The sequence below is a fragment of the Nycticebus coucang genome, chromosome 16 (assembly GCF_027406575.1).
Source record: "Nycticebus coucang isolate mNycCou1 chromosome 16, mNycCou1.pri, whole genome shotgun sequence".
Lineage (NCBI taxonomy): Eukaryota > Metazoa > Chordata > Mammalia > Primates > Lorisidae > Nycticebus > Nycticebus coucang.
Window position 1 is genome coordinate 15,809,908 of NC_069795.1, and position 19,346 is coordinate 15,829,253.

Sequence of the window (19,346 nt, forward strand, 5' to 3'; positions counted from 1 at the left end):
CACTTTCTTTAAGTGGAAGCCCTCCTTAAGTGCCCCAAATAGGGAGTGACTTATAATAACCTGGATTTACATAAAAATCTTCCCTAGAATTACAAGGCAACTGTGAGAACAATGAGTACTCCTTTCCTAGACTTCGCTGTAGAAAACTGTCTTTAACTAAAGGGGAGAATGGACTGATCTGTTTAACTTTCAATTTGCTCTTGAGGTGACTTGTCTTATGCAACCAATTTGAAAAATAAAAGCTTGTATATATTATGCTTAAATGTGCTTCTCATAGTTGCCAGCTTCATGTGATTTAAATTTTCATTTAAACATTCATTCTTGCTTCTGATTTATTCATTTTTTTGTATTTTTTCTCATTTCTTTTGCATGCAAGGCTTTTTGTTTCTTTTATGGACTGCAGTGTAAGCAAACCCATCCGACCAACTCCACTTCTGGAACTACTTTATCTACGGATTTAGAATGTGGCAAATTTATTCGCGAGGAGAGAGGGATTCAGACACAGTCCTCAGTTCATACTGTGTAATCAATTAAAAAAAAAAAAGTATGCCCAGTAGAAATTGTTTCTGCTAATTGGTATTGTTGATAATATCTATATCCACTAAGCATAAATAGCCATAATTCCCCTATTCCTTCAGGATAGCAAAATTCGTATCCTGAGACCAGGTGTCCTCAAACTGTGGCCCGCGGGCCACATGAGGCGGTGCGAATTGTATTTGTTCCCGTTTTGTTTTTACTTCAAAACAAGATATGTGCAGTGTGCATAGGAATTTGTTCATAGTTTTTTTTTTTTTTTTAAACTATAGTCCGGCCCTCCAACAGTCTGAGGGACAGTGAACTGGCCCCCTGTTTAAAAAGTTTGAGGACGCCTGCTCTAGACATTGAATTCAAGACACTAGAAGCAGACATGCACTGTATGTTGAAGCAGGGCATGTTAGGGGCATAGAGACTCCCAGATATGTGTATTTATAGGAATCTGCTCTGGCCCAAATAGTTATCTTAGTTCTATCTTCATGCATTAAATATAAGTGACTCTTTCCTCATGAAAAAGGACATTTGGGCTTCCACAAGTACAAAGCGTGACCAAAAAATGCTAATCGTATAGGCTTCTTTTCATCTTTGTAAACTTTTTTCCCTCCTCTTTCCTTCTCCATGTCTCATCTACATTGTGTAGATCTTCAAACTACTTGAAATCTGCATCTTCTCAATAAGTACATACTCCATAACAATGTCAATTGTTAATTCAGATTGATTCTACTATGCAAAATGTATTACTTACACAAAGACTCAAAGGTGTCCTAGATTTTAAGGATTCAAAAACTATGATCCAGAGAAAGAAAAGAGAACTTGAGACTTCTGTTGTGATAGGAGAGCATTAACTAAACTGAAATCACTCATGGCCACAGACCACAGTCAAGAATGATTTCTGGGCAGAAATTCATTAACATGAGCTCTCAGGTAATGTTCATTTGTAGAATTTGACAAATTTCTGTACGTTCAGAGTCTCTAAAACACTGTGATTTTTTTTTTAATCTATATTTCTCTGAAGATCTAAGCAAAGCCCCAATCTAGAACTAATTCATAGCATTTTCTATTTGCCATTCATTTGCCCACTCTCTTTGCGTTGATGAACATCTTTCCACAAGATGTTATTACATTTCCTTCCCACTCGCCCAGGATAGAGTGGCTGTTAATGAAGCAATCATTTCTAAACATTCCCATGTTCACACTTATTCCTCTGGACCCATCCCCATTATTAATTCATTTTAAGTATGTTGGGGAGAAAAGGAAGAAGGGAAAAAATAAAGAGTTTCCACAATGATTAGTTACAGATCTCTGTAGATTTATTTTCCACCTGCTTTAAAGAGTTGTAAATAACTCCCTCTCTGACTCAACTTGGAGACACAGAATGACAACTGCATACTTAATTTGTTGTGACAGAGAATATCTACCTGTGGTTCCTTGGGGCCTGTTTCCCCTTTACAGGGAATAAGGGAATTGAGAATGCGTTTTATCTTCCCTCAATATGGGATCAGTTGGTCTCTGCTGTCCCTGATGAGGTTACCCTTTGACACATCAAGTGATCCCCTAAAACCCACTCCTCAGAAATACAGATATGCCTTGTAGTCATGAGTAATCTGCCTTCTCTCTTTTTAGTTTTAAATGGGTCTCTATATTTGAATCACAAGTCTCTTCAGTCAACTCTAAATCTGTCCAATAAAGGATCTTCAGGAAAGTTGACTCTTGCCATGTTTCTCACCCTTGCTAAGAAAATATGAATAATTCTAGCAACTTTTTACTACTATTAAAGTAGAAGCAATATACTATTTGTCCCAGGCCAGAGTTCACCTTTAAATAATCAATAGAATCAGATGTTGGGATAAATATTGCATTATTAGTTTCATATTTCATTGATTCAGCATATAGAAACCACAAATTATATAAACATTTTTTCCCACAGACTATTTAATAAACCAAAAATGCTACCAAAAAAGTTCAAGCATGATTGATGAAGTAGACAATCTATCAGGTTCAGCAATAACTAACAAAACTTGACTTTCTACAGAGATCATCCTTCCAAAGTATAATTCAGAGATTTGAATAAATAAATTATCCCTCCCTAAAATTAATACTTGTATCCTACTTTAGACTGCATGCCATTGAATTCTGATATTTATATAGTATTTTATAGTTTCCAAAATGTTTTCACATACAGCATTACATTTGATCCTTTCAACAATTTTAACACAGTATCACTGAGAGAGAAATTGGCATCAGAGTCAGTGGCCTGGGTCATAGATTTTAGAATCAAAAACGCATTTTCTAAATGAACTGAACTTAGGTTCAAGTTCTAGTAGAACCACGTGCTGAATGACCATCGGCAAGTTACCAAATGTTTCAGTCTTGATTTCTTAATATGTAATGCTGGGACATAATTTCTAGGTCATAAAGTTTTGAAGTAGCACTTTTCAAAATAGGTTCCATTAGCGAGTGTTTCTCAAGTAAAATTTTCATGGATAAATAAACCATGGAGCATCACACTAAAAGCTCCTTTACTATATGGTATGTCAGTCGGTGCAATATGTGGTCAGGCAATGAGAATTTTCAACATGGTGAAAAAGTATTTAGCAGCCCCCAAACCCATTAGATTACAGAATTTTTTTCCCCAAAGCATCTTGACAGATCAATGTCTCAAAGATCCTATTCTAGGGAACATGGGTATGACAATGTGTATCTCGTCCTGGAATAACATACAAATAGCTTTCCTTGTGTCTGGCCATGTAATAAACAATATTTATGATTTAGAGGAAACATATGATCTTCAGTCTCCCCATGTGTAAAATCAAGATAATATTATAGACTTCATACATTTACTTTGATAATTAAATAAAACCATGGCATAGAGAATGAAATTACTTATAAAGGTCCTGTTAATAAACATCAGCTAACACATGTTGGTTCCTTCTAGAGAAACTAAGTATTGCTCTCTCATCACATAGGCAGTATGTAAAATTTATCAAGCATCTTAAACGGAGCCTGGTTTAGAAAACAGGTTTTCTAGAACAGTGTTTTTCAAACTTTTTTAATCTCACGGCACACTTGAACCCATAGTTAAACTTCCAAGGCACACTTAAATTATGTTGATCCCAAAAGAAAAAAGCATTAAAAAGGAATATACTTTTTTGTGCTTTGAACTTCTTTCGAAAATAATTTCATTGATGATCTTTAAAAATGTTTGCGGCACATCTAAGATCCTCTCGTGGCACACCAGTTGCAAATCAGTGCTCTAAAGATTAATTCTTTATGCACAAGCATCACAAATCAGTGGGTAGGTCTCCCCTCATGACAGAAGGACCTAAACTGGGAATACGTGAGGCTCTACCGTGCAAGTTCTGAGCCTCATCTCTAGAAATTCTAATTTAATTAGTCTGGCCTTGGGTAACACTGTAGTAGTTTTTTCAGATCCCAGTTTAATTCTAATATACAGGAAAGGCTGAGACCCAATAAGCGAAAGCATACATTTATATATGTACATATGTGTATATATGTAATTGGAACTCAATGAATCATTGTTTATGAATTGATTGATTGATTTTGGGAATGGAGTCACTAGTTTCAAGTAATATATAAAACAATAATTTAGCATTAGATATTCAAAAGGTCCTTTCTAGTGAGGATTCAGAAAGAAACCACACGTCTTTGAGATAAAAATTTCATGATATTCAATTGATCATCTTTATGTTTAGTGGTAAAACATAGATCTACCACTGTTCATATTAAAAAGTAGACAGTTTGTTGCTTTCCCTGTGGCCTTTCCTTCCTTGGGGAACTCGCACTCATTTCAGGAGGGAAAGCTCCTTACACTCTCCACTTGCTCCTTTGGTTACACGCTGGCTCCCAGACAACCAGTTCTTGCCTTTGGGTAAATGCAAATACTAAGCTCACCATGATCCTGCCAGGGGAAATGCATTTCAAGTGAAATTCAGAACAAAAACAGTGAACAAGTGAATGTGAATGAAAAACTTCCAAACTCTGTGTTTAACTCATTAATTCCCAGATCAGCATCACCTGAGAAATTTTTTTAAACTACATTTTATAGGCTCTTCTTCCAGACACTGATCCTCAGATGGAAAAGTCTAGAAATCTACATTTTTAATATAATCTGAAAGAGCATGTTTAAAACACATTAGTTTTCATAAAAATTAGCTTGATTATAGCAGCATCCTCCAAAATTAGGTCATATACGTGAATTGTCATTAAATCTATTTCTAGTAATGAGAGGTTTTGTTAAAAATAAATTTTCTGTCCTTTTTTTTTTTTTTTTTAAGACAGAGTCTCACTCTGTCACCCTCAGTCAAGTCCTGTGGCGTCATAGCTCATAGACGCCATCTTGGGCTCAAGCGATTCTCTTGCCTCAGCCTCCTGAGTAGCTGGGACTACAGGTGCCCACCACAACACCCTACTATTTTTAGAGATGGGGTCTCGCTCTTGCTCAGACTGGTTTCAAACCAGTGAGCTCAGTCAATCCACCCGCCTCAGCCTCTCAGAATGCTGGGATTACAGGCGTGAGCCACCACACCTGGCCCTTAAATAACTTTTCTTACAGGTGTTTTTTTCCAACAATCCTAAATAAAATTGCTTTACTTAAAAATAGTTGCTAAACATAAATTTTCATTAGGACAATCTGGAAGGTAGAAGGTTTGCTAGCTTCACTTCAAATCAGCTGGTGCGTGTGAGTTTTTATTCACCCATAGCAGGTGATCTGTGGATTGCACTTTGAGGAAAGAGCAGGGCAGTATTTAAAGATCAAACACGTGTATCAACAACAAGGAATCACGTAATGTTGTCTAATTTGTTTCTCAATATGTCATCTCTAACCAAATGCAATAAAAGTGAAAAATGCTTTATATTTTATTTTTCTTTAGGCTAAAATTATAAATTGAATTCTTGTAGATTTTTTTCCAGAAAAAATTGGAACTATCTAAGGAATACTTGGTGGATAGGAATCTTGTCATTAGGAAAATCAGCTGGATGATATAATGATAAACTTAGCCAAGGAAAATCATTTTCCAGCATCTCACTGCATTGGCCTCACTCTCTATACCATATACCATACGACCATCTGCAGCAATGCAAGACCACAATGAATTCTAATTGGTGTCCGGGCACATAACCCTTCTCCTACAAGTTCTATTTCCCAGTAAGCAATTTTAAAGTAGCCTGAACAGCCCTTGGAAGCAAAAGAAAAGCAAAGCATTCTTACTTACTGTACTATTTTCTGCACATCTAACTGTGCCAAATGGCATTATTAATTAACTCTTATAGATAATGAAAAATTTCTGCTTGATGCTGCAGTTTAACTTGCCTTTAGGAGCCATCTCATTATGCTTCTTGCAGTTAGGGAATTTTATGTACAGATGCACAAGCATATTAAAATCATTTTTGCTTTCAAAATCCTCTCCATAGAGACTGATATGCTGGAGAATGGGGTCTTCCTTCAATTTCTGAAGAATTTTTTAATTGCAAAGATAGAGATGTTCTTATGCTAAAACATCAACATCACAAAGGCACTTTGTGGTTTCACTACAGAATTTAAATCATCAAATACAGTCAATTCTTCAAAATATACAAGGAATGTTCATGTTACAATGGATACATCCAAATAGACACAAATAATGCGTAAGACCTGAATGATGGCATGAAGTTACTGTATTTCCCCCATCACCTATGAAATGTTAATTTATCAGAATTGTCTTTCTGCCCAAGTTTTCAACTGAATAGAGTGTTTAGGCTTAAAATATTCAAATATTCTTTTTTTTTTTTGCAGAGACAGAGTCTCACTTTATGGCCCTCGGTAGAGTGCCGTGGCCTCACACAGCTCACAGCAACCTCCAACTCCTGGGCTTAAGCGATTCTCTTGCCTCAGCCTCCCAAGTAGCTGGGACTACAGGTGCCCGCCACAACGCCCGGCTATTTGTTGGTTGCAGTTTGGCCGGGGCCGGGTTTGAACCCGCCACCCTCGGTATATGGGGCTGGCGCCCCACAGACTGAGCCACAGGTGCCGCCCGTATTCAAATATTCTTTTTTAAGTTCAAACAATAAGTCTTCCCCAATCACTTAGTCTTTACCAATGAGGAGTAAGAAAATCTTATCCGAAAATAACCTATTCAAACTTTGTGTGGCTCTGTCCTCAGTGTCCCTGACACATTTTCAGATGCTTCCAAATATCTTTAGCTCCATTGCTTCTGCAGTCTGATCAACTCATTTGATTTGCAGGTGTCTCTTTACTCAGGTTAATTTTATAATTCTGCAAAGAAGCTTTCCTTTTCTTAGAAACTAAACATTCATTAATTATTAGGGAAGCCAAGAAGCAATTAACAACCATTTAGAAATAACTTTTCTGATGCTGTTTTATAAACCACACAAACTCTGGAAGAGAGGTCTGGCCCCGTGGACAGGTGATTTGGGAACCACAAGCCAAGGACACTGACTGGCTCTGTGACTTTGGGCAAGTGATTTTGCTTCTCTCAACCTCAGTTTTCTAATCTGTGGAAAGAGGAGGTAGAATTTGAAGTCCTTTCCAACCATTGTCCTCTTAAAAATCTAATAGCAAAAGGGGAAAGAAATAAAAATATTGAAGCAGTGATAAAACGTGTTTTTGCTGTTGACGTATTTTTTAATATGGTTGTGTGCTAAATTCTTATCATAATAAGAATCACTTTTACCCTGCTGATACTTGAAAGTAGAAAGGCCTTCCTCAGAAGTATAGAAAATGGACCAACTAGACATCTCAGCATCAAAACACAAGAGGGTACCTATCCAATCAGTTATAAGCAAATCACTGCAAACACAGTGACGGTTATTATAGTAGAATCGTTTTTGACTTTGATGAGCCTGTAGTGTAGGTGATAAATAAAATGAGGCACGTACCCAGCAAAGTATTTGAAGCTGCAGGGCTGATTATATCCTCAGAATTCAAGAAAGGGGAGGATAAGTGATCCTGGGTCCTTTAGGTTCTATAAGTAGCACTCAGCGTTTCTTCTAAAGGGAAACAGGCAAAAACAAGGAGAAATGACAACGTGCATTTATTTTTTATTCTTTTTATCCCTCCCCTTCTTCCCACCATCGCACACTAGCATTTTCATGTAAACTGCTCCAAAGCTGGAGATGAGTCAAACTCTCAGCATGAGTGGTAACTAGTTTTTGCAAATTGCATACAAAGAAACTTGAAAACTATAGCTTTTAATTGTTAGATCTAGACATTTGACTGAATAGTTGTTTTAGTTCAAAAAAAGTTTATCTATAATTAGCAAGAGCCAAATTCCAGAATGCTAAGGTCGGTGAAATACAAATGACAGTGTTTCCTACCTCATTTTCCTAAGCCAGACTGGATTTTGACCACAAGGAAAGGGAGAATTGGAGAGAAGTCACAAAGTCTTGGATACTATCCGAATCTCCGAGGGGACGCCATCACTTAGCTAATGAGCATCCCCAGGCCAAGTCCAAACTTAGAGGGACAGGAAAATAGAAACCCCTGAAAAGGGCAAGGGAATTCTGAACAGAATATGTTGTAGCCCCAGAAATCGTAAGACTTGTATAGAGATATTTTACATCTGTCTCCTGAATGGCTTCTTAACAGTATCTCAAGAGTGAGCCCAGGCAGAGCTGCATAGAGTATTCCTCAGTCCCAGAGGAAAACATCCAAACATCCACGTTTCTTCCCACCCAAGAGCCTTGTGGGAGGGCTGAGAGAACCAGTGGACGGGAAGACTTGAGGTTCAAGCAGAAAAAACACAGTGTGCAGATGTGACAGAGAGACTGGTGAAATCACAGCAGAGACAGAATTAGTGCTCATGACCTAGAAGGAGGTCACACCCCAGGGAAACCAAAAGGACAGAGGTGCCATGGACCAGCTGCCCCCGAACCCCTGGACACCTCCCCTAATCCCATATGGTAGAGCACTTAGAAAGAAGAGAAGGAAAAGCGAGGTGGAGACAGAGGTCTGGGTTAACCAAGTTGTTCACCAAAGGAAAGTATTTTTGTGTGTGTGTGTGTGTTTTTTTTTTTTTTTTTTTTGGCCGGGGCTGGGTTTGAACCCGCCTCCTCTGGCATATGGGACCGGCCCTACTCCTTGAGCCACAGGCGCCGCCCAAAGGAAAGTATTTTTAAACTAAAACTGGATTACCTTGAGTTGACAAGATCCCCTAGCTGGGGGAACCTCTAACAGAAGGTGAATTCTGTTCTCCAAAAAAAATAGTATCAGAATTATTTTGCTAAGTTTATAGCTTAAGAAAAATGTGTACCAACTGCAGGGTGCTCAGGCTCAGACCCCAAAGGCTCTATACAGAGTGCACCTGTGCTATGTGCCCAACTGTCGGCTTTGCTCAAGGGCAGGGCCATTCCCAATAGGAGAAGGGGCAGCCAGAGAATGTCTTGGAAGTTTATTTCTATGACCCTAACTCAGCCGCTGACCTGTTAAAAAGAGCAGGCCCCTCTTTATGAGGCAAGAGAAGGCTAATCTCTAAGGAATCATCTCAGGCCTTCAGTATCAGAAGCCAGAGAGAGAAGGGCCAAGGAAGGAAGGAAGCCACCTTGACCTCTGATAGTGGAGAAAGCCACTGGGTGTGGTTTGGATTCAAGTACAAGCACATATTCCCTCCACTTCAAGCAAGGAGAGCTGCTTACCTAACGGGAGACCCACCTGAAGATGATCCTCCCTGCAGAAACATCTCTATGCTTTCCTGGTCATAAGGCTAGAGTGGGCCACTTATCCTCCTCTTGATACCAGCATCCATTTCTGGAGCAGGGAAAAGTCCCAGCTGATCTTGGGTACCCTAGGGAGGCTGGGGGAGAGTCGGAGGGCAGCCTCAGGCTGGCCTGGAGCAGCCCCTGCCGATGTTTCTCCACCCGAGTGGCTGCCTTCTCTGAGAGCCCGTGGTGGAGATTCCGTGTTCTCAGGCTCTCATACCTACCACACTGTTCCATTTATCCCATCACATGGGAGTCTGATCTCAAAAGAGGCAAAGGTGGGGCCTCATCTCACATTTCTGGATTTCCCTCAGCCTCCTGGCTATGGTCAAGATTCTCCCATCACTTGGTTGAGCTCTTCTCCTTGAGAGCAGACACAGGACAATCCTTTCTTTATAATCCTATCAGCTGGGTCCTGAAGGCTCTGATGATATTTAATGCCAAACTTTTACAATTCAAAATGCTTATTTTTCCTTCTTTCATATACCTAATTGTTATAAGTAATAGCTTCAAAGACTGGAGTGTCTTCTATAGATCCACGAAAGTCCATTTAAGAGCTCAAAGCTACAAATTCGACTTTTTTTCTATATCATCCTACGCTGAGGGTAATACATATAAAACTCATGCTTCACCTTTAAAAGTGAGAAAAAAGATTGGGATTCAGAAGAATTAAAAGAAAGCACATGGATTAATATCAACATATTACATTGCCTCAATGTTAATCCCACTTCTCAAAGTTTTCAGTGAAATTATCCCTAATGTTAAAGGAGAAGTATCTTACACACCCCTACCTGCCAGGAGTTTGCATTGTATTGTCCAGGCAGCTACCCCATGTGCAAAATTTAAGAATCATAAAAAAAAAATTCAAAATTCATATGGACTGTGCATACCATTTTGCAATATACTTACATTTATTTCAATGCGGAAATGTTTTCTAAATGAAATCTTTAAATAAAGAAGAACCCCAGAAAGAAGATCCTGTGTATCTAAGTAAGCCTGTGTCTCTCATAAGTATATTTTAATGGTTTAAGGAGCTCAGATAGTAGCAAGGAATTCTAGAGCACGTATTCAGGTTAAGAGAGAAATCTAAATATAGGATCTGAGGAAATAAAGATGTTGGCCCCCAGGACTCAAGTATGGGAGTGAAGATGAAGTAGGAGAGAACAGAAGACATGGAGGAAGTGAAAACAGGTTACAAAAGGAACTGAAAAAAATGAGTTTGTGGATTCCATGCGCCACAGCCATAGGAAGACAAGGGCTCTGGGGGAGATTACCCAGGCATAGCTCGTGTGAAGCATTGAAGGTGCAGGGAAACGGGAGGGGCAAAGAGTGACTGCTGGGCCACTGATGGGGATTAGGGTGGATGACCACACTTTGAAGTTTTAGTTCATTTTTTTCTCTTAATTAGAACTCAGTTTTACACCTAGATGAAGTTTTATTTCAGTGTCTATATTTTCCTCCACCCTAAGATTCTTTGCGCAGACCCAGGAGCTAAGGATAAGCTTCCTCATTGGTTCTCAGGCACAAATCCACGTGGCCTCCATGATGGAAGATAACATAGCATTCACTGCTCAACCACTCTCATCCACTTTTTAATAATTCCAAGGACTGGTACATGAAAGATGACCCATGGATTCTGCATGAGCCCTGAGAACAGATCAAATCAGAGGAAATGCCCAGATCCTCAGTTCTGCAATATGAAAACTTCCCCAAAGATGGCGCCCCACAGCTGCTCCCAGAACCTCCCTTCTACCTTCATGCTATTAATGGGGAATGACTGAAGCCTGAACTCTGCTCTTAGGTCATCAGTTCTCCTGTGAAAAGTGAAACCCATGGACAAACGGATGAGGATGACAAGACTTTCCAAGTCTCGAGGTAGAAAACAACTGACTATTCCTTTAAAAATTTCCTGACTCTAACTCCCAGAACATCCTAGGCTTGCTACTACATTAGACCTGAGAGGTAAAAAATATTAACAGATGTGAATCCTTAGTCCTTCTTTAAAAAAAAAAAAAAAGCCATTGAGATGGTGACTCCACAGGAGTTTGGTCAAGCCACAGAAATAATAACAGTAATATCCAGGTGTGGTGGTCTGTAATCCTAGTACTCTGAAAGACTGAGAGGTGGGAGGATTGCCTGCCTGAGCTCAGGAATTTGAGACCAGCCTGAGCAAGAGTGAGACCCCATTTCTACTAAAAATAGAAAACTCGCCAGGCATTATGGTGGCCACCTGTAGTCTCAGCTACTTGCGAGGCTGAGGCAAGAGGATTGCTTGAGGCCAAGAGTTTGAGGTTGCTGTGAGCTACGACACCACAGCACTCTACCCAGGATGACAGAGTGAGACTCTGTCTCAAAAAAAAAAAAAAATACAATAATAATATGATTGTTTCTCGGGAATCTATTCCTTTAATATTTTACTAAAAATGATATTTACTAAAAGACTTCAAATCATAGCTTACTTTCGAGTTATACCATGTCTATAAATAAAATGAAAGACTTTACATCTATAAAACAACAATATTACCTACATCCTTTTCTTCTATGTGCAATGTAAAAAATTATTAGACAATATCATAGAGCTCTTCAAGTGTCTTTAATAAGGGCCTATTCAAAGGGAGAAACCTATATAAAATGTGAAATTTGGGGCAGCGCCTATGGCCCTGTCGGTAAGGTGCCGGCCCCATATACCGAGGGTGGCGGGTTCAAACCCGGCCCCGGCCAAACTGCAACCAAAAAATAGCCGGGCGTTGTGGCGGGTGCCTGTAGTCCCAGCTACTTGGGAGGCTGAGGCAAGAGAATCACTTAAACCCAGGAGTTGGAGGTTGCTGTGAGCTGTGTGAGGCCACGGCCCTCTACCGAAGGCCATAAAGTGAGACACTGTCTCTACAAAAAAAAAGAACAAAAAAAAAAAAATGTGAAATTTGTATTATATTTTTAGCCAGGCCAGAGTTTCTGGAAAATAACTCATCGGAAAAATCTGTAAAGATTTAAATATCCATAGTGATTCTCTTAGATGTTCACCTAAACCTCTGACAATTAACCAAAGACTCCAATGTATGAACGCTGGATCTACACAGAGAAACCAAATTGACATTCACAATCTAATGCCAAGGGTTTAACCAGCATGAAAGTCAATGCCAGACTTTTTTAAATACTATAAACTCAGTAGAATTCTAGCCCAGAGATTTTCCTATAACTTAAAAAAAATAAAAAATGTTGTTCTCTTCCTCTGGATCATTTTTCCTGAGGCAGCATATTTTAGATACAAAAAAAAAAAGAACTTCATTAGTTCCTCCCACCCCTTCTAGGGTAACGTTTACAACAAAGGGAGGATAAAGGTGTAAGGAGAAGATATAATTTATATCCAGACTCACACCAGCACCAAGAAATCAAATATTTGGGGTTAATTCAAAGGAGACGCCATTCAGTCAGCAATTAAAATAAGGGAAGGGGGGAATAAGCAAAAGAACACAAAAGAGAAGGCAAGTGAGCTCATGAGGGGCACCCGGCAGGCGCTGTTGCATCAGAGGAGCAGAATGACTTTCTGCAAAGGCAAAATAAACAAGCATGTCCTTCTCCTTCTAAAACCGGGAGGTGCAGTTCTTGTACCCATGGCAGCCTCTATGAGACTGACGTCTGTTTCTCAGTTTCCTTTCCTCTGAAAAAGAGGAGACACACACACACACACACACACACACCCCACTTTGCATTTGGGTAGGGTCAGGAACAGCGTGGATGGTAATACCATACCTTATTACTACAAATGTAGTTGTAAGTGAATTTTCCTATCAGACGTATCATGGCAGGGATTCATCGTAAATGGGTTCACAAGTGCAGAGGTATTATTTGTTTAATGGCAAGCGACTGCTGTTAGTTTTCATTTCCTTCTGATGTCCAGATTCCTGACCTTCACAGAGCACCATGCAAGCTGCCATCATGCCCGTTACCACATAAACACGAAACGTATGAAGGACGGGCCAAACAAGTAATGCAACCCATGGAAAATTTGTTTTAACTGTTCATAGGAATGATTTTAACTAAAACACCAGTATAAACAACGGGAAGGAATTGCTGCATTGAAAGGCCTACAATAGCCGAAAGTAAGGACGCATCACCCGCTCCATCTTACCTCCCTCATCAACAGTGACAAAATAGTTATTTATTTTCACTATAGTGTAGAAAATTTTACTTTAAAGAAAGAGTGTATTTACAATAGACTTAACACGTATCAGCTCATGAATGCTCATCACAGTTCTGTGAAAAAGGATTCCACAATTGACCCATTTTATAAGTAAGGAAATTGAGTCAAAGAGAAAATAAACACCTGCCTTGTCTAACTGGGGTACTAAGGATCGAAACTCCAGCATTCTGTCTGTTGCCAAATCGATTCATCCAGATTCAATTTAAATGAATTCCAAACAGAAATTAGTGGCCACATGTAGATCCCTTAGAAATGTGAACTCCATCCACCGGAAGACCTAGATCCAAGCTACTGGGGAAATTTCCAATCTACAAAGCACCAGAGGATACTACTAGCACATCCTGCCCCAGCTGCTGCTGCCTCGGCAGCAAGGCAGCTGGCTGCATATCGTTATACATGATACTTTCTGATGAGATTAGAGCTTAGGAATTTAAACTGTCATACTTTAAAATAAAGTTTCCATGATTCTATGAATATGAAAAAACCAGCCCCAGAAATAGAATCATTAGGAGGCTACTGTCATTTTGATATCAATTCAGAAGCTGAATCTTTGTGTATTGTATATACATTTAACTCTGAAATTATAAAAGGCAAATTAATTAATGAATATGAGCCCCTCCTGTGCCACTCTGTGCTGAGGTGACCTGTGGATACGGTGTACCTCAGCTCATGGCAGGTAGGGGCCTTAAAGGTCATCTTCTCTGGTGACTACAGCAAAGACTCGGAAGCAAAAAAGTCAGCCCCAATATCTTGCCACTTTCTTTTTGACAGTCAGAGAATTAAGTGAGGACCAAAAAGAAATCACTGTGACCAAAGACAGAGAGACTGGATCACTGATAAAACTATATTTATATTCATTCTCACGCAAGCAGCAATATATTGATGCTTGGAGTTAATCAAAAGAACAAAGATGTTCGGTGTACTTTAAGGTAGTCTAAAATTGGGGAGAGTGTGTTTTTTAAAAGAAAAACTTAATTGAAGCGTGTTGTCAGGAAAATATGTGACCACCCCATATGCAAAATAGGGAAGGGAGATTTCATTGAGTCCTTTCTTCAGTATAAATTTGGAGACTCATTTTGGTTGTTTCAATGTAACACAAAATAAAATGGCAAGAGTTAAAATAAAGCAGAAAGATTGGAATTTCTTAACACGTATTTTATGGCAAAACAATTCACCAAATGCTATCTATCGTGATTTTTAAAAAAGGAATTAAGTATTAATATAAACTATCAATGGGTAGATGATTTCCAATGAAAGCCTTTGGATTTGGACAGGCTGGATGGACCGAGTTCAAATGCAAACTTTTTCTCTTAGGTAAGTCACTTAATATCTCCAGTAGTAAATTTCTTTAATATATAATGGGTATAACATTTGTAAATTCCTTGATGTTTTTTTTTTCTTCTCTTCTTTGTTTCCATTTGCATGACATTCCTTAAATCAAAAATGTTCTGTGCCAAGAAACCCCCCTCCATTAAATAAATTTCTAAGCCAAGCTGGAAAAACACTAATAAATACTGTCTATCACAATAATACTATACAATATTCATTTGATTTTAGTAGCAACATATAAATTTCACATGGCATAAAATGTTAAAAAATTATCATATTTCACAATATGATATACAAACAGTTCCTGGTTTATGATGGTTTGACTTAAACTTTCTGACTTGATGATGGTATGGAAGTGATATGGATTCAGTAGAAACCATATTTCAAGCACCCATACAGTCATTTTGTTTTTCACTTTCATTATCCTATTCAATAAATAAATTATATGTGGTACTCAACACCTTACTATAAAATAGATTATTTTTTTAGATGACTTTTCCCAACTGCAAGCTAATGTAAGTGTTTTGAGCACATTTCAGGTAGCCTAGGCTAAGCCACAACATTTGGTAAGTTAGGTGTATTAAATAACTTGTTAAATTAAGGACATTTTTAATGTACAATGGGTTTACTGGGATGTAACTCATTGTAAGAAAAGGAACATCTGTACTTGTTATAATACTTTTTAAAGAATAATTCATAAAAGTACTTCTGATTATTTTCTTTGTGTGGCAGTTCATCTCTCCCAATTCACTGAAGCCACAACTCGCCATTTGAAAGAAAATCAACCTATATGAAATGAATGTTTTTAGAACCTAAATGGAAATGAAATTCAAATCCTATAAACACATATGCTTAAAAGACACCAAAAATACTTAGGCCAAGAACTAGTTTCTTAGGAGATGTATTTCTGATGGGCCAATAGTTTACATCTAGAACTTAAATTTATGCATCTGGTTTTCAAATCCAGTAGGAAAATTTTAAAACTACTGATTATCTAAACTTATCTATCAAGTTTATTATCTATCAAGTCTTTTTTGGAACGATAAAGTATAATTTTCAATAAAGTATAAATTTTCAAATGTACATGTTGTACATTGATACGCATGGATTACACTAGATGGTTAGATTTTGCAAATGTTGGACACCAATTCCTTCCTACAAGACACTTACAACCTAGACAAATCATCCGGTGACGTGCTGTTATTTGATTTTCAGCCATGTCCATTTTGTGTGCTAAGGATAAAGAAGTGTACTTGTATATCCATAAACTTTATGAAAGCTCTTGGGTTTTCAGAGGATTGTGGTAAGAACATTTATCATGAAAAAAGTTTAAGGGTGCAACTCAATGTTGTTAACGATGGGCACAGTGTCATACAGCAGAGCTCTAGAACTTGTTCATCTTGCATCATTGCAACTTCATATCTCTTGATAGCAATTGCTCCCATTTTCTCTCTTCTCAACTCCAGACAACCACCATGCTACTTTGTTTCTGTGAGTTTGACTATTTTAGATCCCTCATCTAAGTGGAACCATTCAGTCTTTCTTGTTCTGTGATGGCTTATCTCACTAGAGGATGTAAGAGTAACCCCATCAAATAGAAACTACAGAAGTTTCGATAAGCAGGAATTTATCACTCAAAGATCTTATCTTGGCTAAAAAAATGACAGTAAATTGTGTTTTATTCAGCTTTGTATACTGTGCATGTGAACAGATATAGTGTAATTGTCTGCGTATGTATAATACTTTATAATCATAGTCCCATTTTGTTTTGTATTAAGCCATCATTTTTGCCGTGCAGTTCAGTACCATATTATTTTTCATTTCAACCTCAGCTGCATCGTTGTTGCTACCAGAAACTCTGTTTTAGGGGGTTTTTTGTTTCTTTTTTTGGAGAAAATATACAATTTAAAATTGTTTTTTTTTTTCTTTTTTTTATCAGAAAGGAAAGTCATCAAGAATTAGATTTTATTTTAGGAACAAAGTAAGGTTTCATGGGAGAAAAAAACAAAGCCTTGGTGTAGAGAAGGTTTGTTCACTTTCTATAGCATTACTGAAGTGTCCATATGCCTTGATAAACCTATCAATGTTTGGATCATCTCAATGGGGGAAAATGACTTAATTTTACTCTATTTTGGTGTCTCGGCAAAGGTAAGTTTTCTATTTTGCGAGCTTTCTGTTTTCTCTAACTGGGTAGTTTTCTACTTCTGCATTTGTGAAGTGAAACTCCAAAGTTTGCCCAGCTAAATTGCCACCTCAGTTTCCCCAAGTAGAAAAAGTGGGCGGCCAGTGGGTGGAGGAGGAGGTGAGGTGAACTGGCCAGTTGTGGCAGAGCTGACTTCAGACTGGGATCCTGTGTTCATAAAAACCTAGGCAAGAGGCAGGTCAATGTTAGATGGAGAAAAGTTTGATTAAACTGATGCTCTGTTATTTCATCTTCCCTAGTGTCTGTCTTTCAATGCCATCATGGAAGAACTGGGAATCTCACTCAAGAATCAGAAAAAATTAAAGAAAAAGGCAAGAACTAAGGGGAAATCTTCCTTCACAAGTATTCTTACTTGTCATCAAAGACGAACTCAGAGAAAAGAGACTGTGGCGTGATCCGAGAACACACCTGGGAGAAGAGAAAGAAAATAATAGAAATGTTTGGAGGAAGGATTTCCGATGTGTGTGTGATGTGTTTCTGTATATCTATATCCGTAACTCTGATTATGTATACAGATATAAGAAACGCGAAGGTTTAAAAAGCTCACATAGATATTACTCGGGAAGTGACACCAGTTCTTTTGAAAAGAATTTGTATGCTCACTTATTTTGCATTTTCTCTTTTTCCCCAATAAATTGCTGTGTGTGCTTTCTAAACAATAATAAAACAACAGGGTTTTCTTTTTTCCAGAAAATTTTGAGTGTGCATTTCTTGACTTGCCCCCCACCCAACATTCAGTAGGTGTGGTTGTGGAATATTGCCAGCTGTGTGTTTGCTACTTTGAAGAATCCTCTTACTATTTTAGTCTAGACAGACACAGTTATTTGGGTAACTGAGTTTTAAAAGTAACTTTGGTTTATACCATGTCCTAGTTATTATAGTAAAGTGAAGCCATTTAACTTTGTGTTCTAAAATCTAATCTTACGAAGAGTTTAAAAGGTACTCGAAACATTAGTGAAGTATATCATAAAAAAAATAAAAATAAAAACCAAAAATACTTTCAAAAAGTAAGTTTCCCCCATATTCTGGGCACCATGTTAGGTTCTGAGGATCCCATGATGAGGAACACGGGTATGGTCCCTGTTCTCACATTGTAAAACAAAGAAGAAAAGCAGCCTATTATTCAAAGCAGGATTAGAACGTCCTCGGAGGAAGTCAGAAGCTGAAAAAGCACACAGGGTATTTAGCCTGGGACTGAGTCAAGAAAGTCTTCCTGGAAGACAGAACAGCTAAGCTGAGATCTGCGAGGTGACTTGGATGCAATCAGGTAAAGGCAGGACGTAGAAGGGGGAGGCAAGCGCACCAGGCTGAGGAAGTGTATGCCAAGGGGTTGAAGTGAGAGAGGTGCAGCCACAGTGTTAGAGGAAAAGAGATTTTGGTGCAATTAAAATGTAAAACACAAGAGGTACAATGGGCCTGACAGGTAGCTGTCCCCTGGCTAAGGACAGAGAAAGGATTAAAGGAAAGAAAGCCAGCAGGAAGATGAGAGGGAGGGTCATGGACACAGATATTTAGCCTGAGCCAGAGCAGAAGCAGAGAGGCCATCAGGGACTCAGAAAGTGGTCATGAAGAAAGGGCAGAGTCAGGAAAACTCCAGGGCAGTGGTTCTCAACCTTCCTAATGCCACGGCCCTTTAATACAGTTCCTGTGGGTGGCAACCTGTATTGAGAACCCCTGCTCTAGGGGATAGGGAGGGGATGGCTTAACTGGGGGATTCAGGTGCCATCCATTGTGTTAGGAACAATGGAAAGAAATAGGCGTCGGTCAATAACATCCTACAATTAAATTCCAGTGGTTTCTTTAGGATTGTTCCATAATTCCAAAAAACTTTTAATCTATTTCCTTGGTGTTTAAGTACAAAAATATTTTCAGATATGAAAATGAAAAGGAAATAACTTTTAAAATAGCAATAACAGATATTGGATGGATATTTTGCTTAATTGTAATCAATACTCAGAAGAAGAAGATCACTCAGAATTTTTACTACAATAAATAGAAGAAAATGGCTCATAATATGCATTCAGATGCAGAAATTAGAATCTGACAGATAGGAATAGGATGAATTCAACTGGCTAAAGATAGTTTAGAATGAAAATGTATTAGAGTGGAAAATGCAAAGTGTAGTTACTTTGCTGAAAATTACACCTGAGGCATTTTTTTTTACATTTTCCAGGTTTTTTTTTTTTGGTGATTTTTAATTTTTTCTCTCATTTTAGAAAATATTATTCTATTTTTTCACATTGTATTTCACCTTACAGCAATTTGTGAAGAAAAGAATATTTCAACTTCTAATAGCTAAAATAGATTGTATGTCATCCTGGTTTGTAGATATTTTAAGGTCCACTAACCTCTTTGCTCTTCATT

The 19,346-nt window shown here is 38.2% G+C and overlaps 1 protein-coding gene across 3 annotated transcripts in view; it reads left to right on the top strand.

Moving 5' to 3' along the window:
- Window positions 1-17,676, top strand: part of GRIK1 (glutamate ionotropic receptor kainate type subunit 1) — a 398,514-nt gene extending 380,838 nt beyond the window's left edge. The window contains exons 16-17 of one of the 3 annotated variants that reach the window (XM_053565649.1): window positions 16,719-16,805; window positions 17,222-17,676. In XM_053565649.1, the coding sequence (XP_053421624.1) occupies window positions 16,719-16,805; window positions 17,222-17,377 (243 nt within the window). In that variant the 3' untranslated portion in view covers window positions 17,378-17,676. Of the gene's footprint in view, window positions 1-376; window positions 585-16,718; window positions 16,806-17,221 lie in introns of those variants that run through there. The other 2 variants (XM_053565651.1, XM_053565650.1) reach the window with 2 other exon arrangements.
- The last annotated feature ends 1,670 nt before the right edge of the window (window positions 17,677-19,346 follow it).